This window comes from Cynoglossus semilaevis, chromosome 4 (genome assembly GCF_000523025.1).
Source record: "Cynoglossus semilaevis isolate Cse_v1.0 chromosome 4, Cse_v1.0, whole genome shotgun sequence".
Classification (NCBI taxonomy): domain Eukaryota; kingdom Metazoa; phylum Chordata; class Actinopteri; order Pleuronectiformes; family Cynoglossidae; genus Cynoglossus; species Cynoglossus semilaevis.
The window spans coordinates 13311927-13321534 of NC_024310.1; the positions used below are offsets into that span (position 1 = coordinate 13311927).

General features: G+C 38.5%; 2 protein-coding genes across 2 annotated transcripts in view; both read left to right on the plus strand.

Annotated features, from left to right (window-relative positions):
* Positions 1-125: 125 nt before the first annotated feature.
* Positions 126-9608, plus strand: part of LOC103378193 (extracellular calcium-sensing receptor-like) — a 12216-nt gene continuing 2733 nt past the window's right edge. Inside the window, 3 exon segments of the mRNA XM_025055234.1 lie at positions 126-207; positions 6471-6846; positions 7635-8456. Coding sequence (XP_024911002.1) covers positions 6598-6846; positions 7635-8456 — 1071 coding nt within the window. The 5' untranslated portion in view covers positions 126-207; positions 6471-6597.
* On the plus strand, positions 333-4984 carry LOC103378192 (extracellular calcium-sensing receptor-like). The gene is made up of 5 exons (XM_025054971.1): positions 333-578; positions 1471-2235; positions 2483-2704; positions 2797-2920; positions 4089-4984. The coding sequence occupies exons 1-5, from the start codon at positions 333-335 to the stop codon at positions 4982-4984; spliced, it is 2253 nt and encodes a 750-aa protein (XP_024910739.1).

Sequence of the window (9608 nt, forward strand, 5' to 3'; positions counted from 1 at the left end):
TCTGAAAATGATGAATAGAAGTGTGCTTTTTTCTCTGGTCCTTTACCTGAGTGTAGCACCGGGCTGCAAACGCATTGGTAAGTTTGACGTGCCTGGTTGGTTTAAACAGGGGGACATAGTGATTGGGGGGATTTTCCCTGTTTATAACAGAGAGGTGGTCAGCATATTCAACTATGAAAAGAAGCCAACGTCTGTAAATTGTGACAGGTGAGTAGATATACATTTAACTGAACAGTGAACAGAAAACCTCAGCTTTTAAAAACTATTTTTACTAAAACAAAAATAACTTTTCCCCAAGGTTTGATCTGAGAGCTTTCAGATGGACTCAGATGATGATATTTGCTATTGAAGAAATTAACAAAGACCCAACCATCCTGTTGAATGTGACACTTGGCTACAGGATCCTAGACTCATGTTCATCCCCAACAAACACACTGCGTGCAGCGCTGACATTGGTCGGAGGACAGGAGGAAAACAATTCCACTTGTTTTCCAGCAGTATCTGCAATTGTTGCCGAGGCAGAGTCATCGCAGTCTATAGCTGTGGCATCAACAGTGGGACCATTTCAAGTACCGATTGTAAGAAACCAGTTCTTCAAGTGAATGCTTGTATTTAATGCCTCTTTTGTTCTGTTTTTCCAAGAATTTCACAACCAGTTGCTACCACCACTGAACCTCAAAACACATTGAATGACCTTTTTTGGATTTCTTATTATCATTACCAGTTGCTAATTGTGCAGTATGGTTCCATGCCTGTATGTGTTCACCAGTGTTCTGTAAAATCTGATGAGAGATAAGGAATCTGGACAGAAGTCATTTTAATGCAAAAAATAATTAGAACAATTTTGAAGAATAAATTAGTAAAACACTCACTTGGTAAATGTGATAAATCATAATTTTATTGCTAGTTGTTTAAAAATAATGAAACAGGTTAAATACTGAATAACTTGATAATTTGAGATACTAATAAATAATCACTGCATTATCAATAATATTATATATAAAATGCAGAGCTACAGATTTCTTAACAGCAACTGTGATGTTTTTCAAATAGGTGATTTAAGAAAATAATTTCTGTGATTTTATTTATATATCTCCTGCCTTCAAAATATATGTATAAATTAATATTGTAGCTGCTTTCCATCTTCAATAAGGCTTTTTTAGTGGAAGTTCAGGTTTTTGGTTCTATTGTTTATCGTTAGTTGTTTTCATTTATTTTTGCCTAATGTAAACAATGAAATAATATTGACAGCTTTTAGGGTCTTCGACAGAAACTGCTACACTTTGAGAATCGACTTCAGGACCCTGTACATATAACACTGCATTTTCCCACATCTGTTACTACAGCTTTCATTGTCTGCCGCTGCAGTAATTCTTTATCATAAATGTAACATGCTGCTGGTTAGCATAAATGTAATCATAAATGTAACATGCTGCTGGTTAGTATAGTTGTTTATTTGTATTCTTTCAGGTGAGCTACTTCTCTACATGTGCCTGTCTAAGTGACAGAACCAAATACCCCACATTTTTCCGCACAGTGCCAAGTGACTACTACCAGGCAAAAGCTTTGGCTGCGCTAGTCAAACGTTTTGGTTGGAAGTGGATTGGAGCCCTACAGGCAGACAACGACTACGGTCGGAATGGAATCCAGGCATTTACCTACAGCGTCGATAAAACCCTGCGTGTTTTGGAAATGATCAAAAAGTCCACAGTTAAAGTCATTTTAGCTTTCACTGCTGAGGGCGACTTTTATCCTCTGATGAAAGAAGTGGTGAAGCAGAACATCACTGGAATCCAGTGGATAGCCAGTGAGGCTTGGATCACATCATCAAGACTCTCCACACCTGAAATGTTTCAGGCCTTTGGTGGAGCTTTGGGTTTTGTGATGCCGAAGATGGCTGTACCAAATCTAAAACCATTTCTGACTAGCATCAGCCCTCATGCTGATTCTGGTGCAGTGTTTGTGAGGACATTCTGGGAAATTATTATGGGCTGTACACCTCATTTGTCTGGTGAAAACTCAACCAGCAGTTTGGATGGTATGTGCACTGGTGATGAAACATTATCAGATTCCCAAGACCCGTTTTTTGACGTCACAGAACTCAGAGTGTCCTACAATGTGTACAATGCCATTTATGCCATTGCACATGCCCTTCATCGAGTAGTATTCTGCAAATCAGTTGGGGAAAAGGCTGAGGGTCCATGTATGAATGTTTCACAGATTGAACCCAAACAGGTGAGGAAATAGTTTTATTTCCTCTCTTATTGATATTAAGAGACACAAGTGGCCTAACCCTCATAACCAACCTTGTGCTTCTTGGCTGATATAATGCAGTAATTCTGAATCATTTTTGTTCTTGCTGACATTAAATAGTAACCATCTCATATTCAATACTCAAACAGTTGTGTTCCAAACTGTATAAACTATTTCCTGCAAAGACATTTTGTCCATTTGGTTGACATAAATGTATTCATTTTCTCAGGTCACTGCTCAGCTACAAAGAGTACATTTTGTAAATACGTTTGGAGACAGCATATTCTTTGATGAGAATGGCGATCCACCAGCCTCCTATGAGGTCATTAACTGGCAGCTGAGAGACGGAGAAGTCCATCATGTATCCTTGGGACATTTTGCTTCTGCTGTTAATGGCGATTATAAACTCAGCATCCTGGAGGAAGAGATTGTTTGGAGGACAGGAAAAAATGTAAGATTATTGAAAGGCTAACTCATTTTGTATTTGTATTAAATTTGTGTAACATTTGTGTTACTTAAGTACTGGCTCCAATGTCTCCTCAGATTCCCACATCTGTTTGTTCAGAAGTTTGTCCAGTGGGAACAAGAAAAGCACAGATCAAAGGAAAACCCATTTGCTGCTTTGAGTGTATTCCCTGTGCAGAGGGTTCAATAGCTAACATGACAGGTAAACTACATTCAAATGCTTGGAGTGCAACAGTTAAACAGGATCAGGGTTGTGGTTTGGTGATGGCACGGAAGACCCAAATGCACCATTCAAGCATTCTTCAGATGCAAAAGGTTTATTAAGAAAGTTTTAATATAAATTCAACACAAACACTTTGGGTAAACAGGGCCGAGTAGAAACAACAGCAAAAGCAGACATAAATCAGGAACAGAAACAAAGCACATCACACACTCACCATGAGCAACCCTAATGACCAATAACCCCACAAAGAGAGAGTGCAGGAGAGAGGTATATATATAGACACAGGACACCAGGTGACACAAGTAAGACTAATGACCAGGCAGTCACTGGACACAGCTGAGTGTGATTACACTGACGATCCCTAGAGCAGATGGGCGGAACAGTGAGACAGAAAGACCACACCGTCAGTCTACTAATTATGTATTAAATATAGTTCATTTTTTACTAGATAATGTGGTGTTCATGTTGTATTTTTAAATGCAGGTGGAATTTAAACAGTAAACTGAGAAGAGCTCTTTCTATCTACTTAAAGTATCATCATCCCAGCTGGCTATAGTGACCACCACTTTGTTTAGGGTCTTAAAGCTCCATATGGGTCCGTACTAGGGATGGCTTGATACCAATTCTTCATGTCCGATAGCGATACTGCAACTTGGAGTACCTGCCGATGCTGATATCAATCTGATACCTTGTCTTCTCCTCAAGCATGTTGTGGGCTGCTGTTGCTGAAGTGTTAGTGACCCTGTTTTACGGCATGCTAAGTTAAATTGAGCATTTGGGCAGACGGAAGGACTATAGTATATTTTCAATATTCGATCCTGAAATTTTGACCTGCTTGACAGAGTTCCCTAGTGAGATTTGTATTAATGCCATGTGTTGGAATGATGGAACAAGACTTGCTTGATAAATGTATAGGAGATGGCCATGTAACAACACAGTGTCATAGGACAAAGCCGAGAAACCCCCTACACTACATTTGAATATTTAGACACATTACATGTTGTATTTTTGTTTGTTTGTACCAAATTTATAAATCTTAGAAAATTGGTAAATTTTAAACATGGGTGTAATCTTTTCAACAACCACCAGGTTTTCTTCAACATTTTTTTTATTTTTATATCTTTTACCTCTAACTTGATTCCTTCAGGTGCAGTAGACTGTGTGCCGTGTCCTGTGAAGTTCTGGTCCAGTGATAAGAAAGATGAGTGCATTCCCAAAACAGTGGAATACCTGACATACAATGAGCCAATGGGCATTGTCATCACTGTCCTGTCCTTATTAGGAGCCTCACTGTGTCTGATCACCATGGTGATTTTTATCAAAAACAATCAAACTCCTGTGATCAAAGCCAGTAATGCACAGCTTAGTTGTTTTCTCCTGCTCTCCTTGGTCCTCTGTTTTCTTAGTCCCCTCACTTTCATTGTGACACCCACAGTTTGGACATGCATGCTTCGACACACAGCTTTTGGACTGACATTTGCTGTCTGTATCTCCTGTGTTCTGGGGAAAACAATTGTTGTTGTCCTTGCTTTCAAAGCAACAACTCCTGGCAGCAAAGTTGCCAGACAATTTGGTCCCAAACAGCAAAGAATCATTGTGTGCGCCTGCACTTTCATTCAGGTTGTGATAATAATATTGTGGCTAACATTAAATCCTCCATATCCAGACATGGTTTTTCAACACAGCACAAAAAAGATCCTCTTGGAGTGTAACACAGGATCTGAGGCTGCTTTCTATGCAGTGTTGAGTTACATAGGGTTCCTCGCTGTCATCTGTTTGGTCTTGGCATTTATAGCCAGGAAGTTGCCAGACAACTTTAATGAAGCCAAGTTCATCACCTTCAGCTTGTTGATCTTTTGTGCAGTGTGGATCAGCTTTATTCCTGCTTATGTCAGCTCTCCTGGGAAGTTTACTACTGCCGTTGAAACCTTTGCCATTTTGTCTTCAGCCTTTGGACTATTTATTTGTATCTTTGCTCCTAAATGCTACATTATATTAATCAAACCAGAGAGAAACACTAAGAGACTTGTGGCCAAACATTAAAACAACACAATGCAATAGTTTGTGAGGTAAGTTACCATTAAATAGACATGGACAGCAAGGTGACCTTTATGAAATGGGTAAAACATAAGAATCTATGTTGGAGAAGAAATGTTCTTTTCAACCTATTTTAGGGGCATTTTTTGGATATTTAATAATCATTTTCATGTTGTCAATGTTTCACCAAATGTTACATCTTCATCTTTACAGCCATTTTATCATACTTTGACAATTTTCTACAGCAATAAAACACATTGGATGACTACTACCTTTTTCTTTGAAAGCTTTATCCTTTTGTGATAATCTTCACAATCGAAGCAAAACACAGACTAACATTCAGTGCAACTCATCCAGGAAGACAATATACCAACGTTGGACAGTAGACACGTGGATTGGAAGGTATCGCCACATCTTGCCAATAGAACAAATGTTGGCTCTAGGTAAAACCATCCACAGTCATCTTATGTAATGCCTTGTAAAGCATCTTTGACAACAACTTGCTCACCCAAGGAACTGTGAAATGGAGGCTGCCAAAACGTAGATGATTAGATTTTTTTAGCATAGCAAACAAAAAGGGAGTCCCACCCGTGTTGTAACCCCGAGCTTACTTTGAACCCATCAGACTGACAGCACAACTAACTACTCGCTGGCCCCATACATGTCCTGCACCACCCTCACATATTTTTCTGCCACTCCTGACTGTCTCATAAAGTTCCGCAGTTCCTCCCATAGCACCCTATCAGTTGTTGTCTCTCAGTCCACAAAGACATGCACAACTGCCATGTCTTTGCCTCAAGGGTGTAGTGGATGTCAGACCACAAACTCTGTTGTTATGACTATGTATGAACTAAAAGGCAGCCTTTCTATACAAAGTCAGCTAAAGATAACAATAACATGAACCAAAGAAATCATTAATAGTTGCTTAATTACTTTATCACACTGACATTAAAGAGAAAGAGTTGAAAGTGAATCAAATAACATTGTTAAAACACAATTTCCTGAGTCGCTAATAGAAATCTACAGCAACAGCTTAATACATTAAAATTATAAAACAATTTAATTTATTTGTAAAGAAAAAACCTAATTTCTTTAATATATATTTTACAAAATAAAACAAAAACATTGTTACATGTTTTGTTTTTTTTCATGTGGGTGTGCATACATTTGACTGTCTGTACCACTCTTACCAATCAGCTACTGCTCATCCTACTGGGAACTAAATCAAACTTTTATGAAGAGCCAGCACATGTTTCTCAGCTTAGAACTATTTCTATATCTCTTCTCCTAAAATGAATAGAAGTGTGCTTTTTTCTCTGGTCCTTCTTTACCTGAGTGTAGCACCGGGCTGCAAACGCATTGGTAAGTTTGACATGCCTGGTTGGTTTAAACAGGGGGACATAGTGATTGGGGGGATTTTCCCTGTTTATAACAGAGAGGTGGTTAGCATATTCAACTATGAAAAGAAGCCAACAGCTGTAAATTGTGACAGGTGAGTAGATATACATTTCTCTTTGAGTGAACAGAAAACCTCAGCTTTGCACAATTTAAAAACTCTTTTCTTCACCAAAAATAACTTTTCCCCAAGGTTTGATCTGAGAGCTTTCAGATGGACTCAGATGATGATATTTGCTATTGAAGAAATTAACAAAGACCCAACCATCCTGTTGAATGTGACACTTGGCTACAGGATCCTAGACTCATGTTCATCCCCAACAAACACACTGCGTGCAGCGCTGACATTGGTCGGAGGACAGGAGGAAAACAATTCCACTTGTTTTCCAGCAGTATCTGCAATTGTTGCTGAGGCAGGATCATCTCAGTCTATAGCTGTGGCATCAACAGTGGGACCATTTCAAGTACCAGTTGTAAGAAACAAGTTTTAAAGTTAATGTTTTTTTAAAATTACTTTTTAGTTTACTATACTTTCAAATATGAATGTCATGAGTTGTGCTGATTACCTCTAAACCTCAACACAATTTATATATAATTTACTGTCTTTTCAGTTGCAAATTCTGCAGTATTGTTCTGTTGTCTGTGTGATTTAAATGTATCTGTGAAATCTGATGACAATTAGACATTTAAAGCCAACAGTTGAGCAAAATGAAATCATACACAGATAAGTACTGTAAAACAAATGTTGCTCATAATTAAAAAAAGTAACAATTATGGATAAGGAAATACTGAAACAGGGTTTCACATTTTCACAAAATCGCCAGTGTCATTATTCCAACTTATTGAATTTATATAATCAACTGACCACTTAGGTAGAAGTTACAATCCAATGTAAATTTGATGTAGATGTGAATAGTAGTGAACATTAGGTATTTTTTGAGAGCTTGCTTTGATGTAATGAAATGACAAAATATATACTGTATTTACAGTATTTATGCATTCAAAGCATTTTTCTATACACTGTTATGCCTTGCAAAACAATTATTTTTGCATAAAATGAAATATTACAAATTTCCCCATACCAAAAACAAGAGAGGAAGAGTTTGCAAATCTGAAATCATTAGAAAAAATGTTTGTTGAAGATGTGATTTAAATAACAAAGTATATTTTTTAAGTAATATTTCCATGAATATTTTTCTTTTTATTAGTAGTAACATGCTGTAATCTTCTGTAGATTGATATGACTTTTATATTTTATCAGGTGAGCTACTTCTCCACTTGTGCCTGTCTAAGTGACAGAGCTAAATATCCAACATTTTTTCGCACAATACCAAGTGACTACTACCAGGCAAAAGCCTTGGCTGCACTAGTCAAACGTTTTGGTTGGGAGTGGATTGGAGCCCTACAGTCAGACAACGACTACGGTCTGAATGGAATCCGGGCATTTAAAGAAGAAGTCACAAAGCTTGGAGTTTGTATTGCATTTGTTGGAACAATCAAACGCACCTACAGCGTCGATAAAACCCTGCGTGTTTTGGAAATGATCAAAAAGTCCACAGTTAAAGTCATTTTAGCTTTCACTGCTGAGGGCGACTTTTATCCTCTGATGAAAGAAGTGGTGAAGCAGAACATCACTGGAATCCAGTGGATAGCCAGTGAGGCTTGGATCACATCATCAAGACTCTCCACACCTGAAATGTTTCAGGCCTTTGGTGGAGCTTTGGGTTTTGTGATGCCGAAGATGGCTGTACCAAATCTAAAACCATTTCTGACTAGCATCAGCCCTCATGCTGATTCTGGTGCAGTGTTTGTGAGGACATTCTGGGAAATTATTATGGGCTGTACACCTCATTTGTCTGGTGAAAACTCAACCAGCAGTTTGGATGGTATGTGCACTGGTGATGAAACATTATCAGATTCCCAAGACCCGTTTTTTGACGTCACAGAACTCAGAGTGTCCTACAATGTGTACAATGCCATTTATGCCATTGCACATGCCCTTCATCGAGTAGTATTCTGCAAATCAGTTGGGGAAAAGGCTGAGGATCCATGTATGAATGTTTCACAGATTGAACCCAAACAGGTGAGGAAATCAATTCTTTAAAAAGCTTCTGGGCATTATAGCTTTAATTTTTCAAGAAGAAATTTGGTAAAAACAAGTGGTCAAAACTTTATGACCAACCTTGAGCTTTTTTTTGCTGAATAAAACACTGCAAGTATTATCGGCTCATTTTTGTTCTTCCTGACTCTCACCTCTAATGATCTTTATTGCTTTTGTTTTTTTGCTATTTAAATAAGACCTTTGTGGACTCTAGTATTCCACTGGTTCTAAATGCAAAGCTTTAATTGAGCTGACCTCTGACATCTCTTTTTGGAAAAGGGTGAATTTTAGGTTTCATAGACAGGGGCAAAACAATGGTGTGTGTGTCCTAAAACATGTAGGACCAAGAGAAGCCATCAGATCTGACAACAGTTTAGCAGGTTGTAGCTGTCAGTCTATACCAAGAATGGCTACCCAGCCCCTTCCAGTTATTTCCTCTATTTCTCCAGTGCCAGCACCATCGCCAACGGCTTACAGTTACAATAATCGTAGATTCTCTGAGCAGGAGAAAAGGCACAGGAGTGCATCTTTTGATCTACAGGGTGTTGCCGTCAAAGGACACCTTTCAGACCAGAGCCTCAGGCATTCATATCCATCCTAAACTGCCTTCAGGTATTAGACAGAGCTGAACAAAGATTTCAAGCATGTGAACGAGTCATCCAGTAGTTCAGCAGTAACGAGAGGGGGTAGAAGTAAGGCGAGTGACAGGAGCAGCTATAACAGCTTGGCTATAATCTCTAATAATGCACCAGAAAATGCTGGAGTTGTTCGAAAGAAGTTGGTGTTGGTGACATTGTTTGGACTTGACAAAAGATTTATTCTCTAGGAGAAGACTTAAAACCATCCTCACAAGCCAAACATGTTTCTTCAGGTTTAAAAATAAATCAGGCCATCAAGGAACTCAGAAATGAAACAAGTCAGCACATCCCTGGGGATGTCAATGACCATTGTCTGTGAATCGTCAAGGGTGTTGGTGAGGCTGAAAGGCATAACTAGATATTTGAAATGGTCAAGAGGGTGATGAATGTCCTCTTCCATTCACATGCTTTCCTGATTCTGTGTAGGAGATAGACATTGCTATGATTTACTTTGGAAAAGACAGTGTCATTGTGAAGATGTTAAAAAATATTGAGT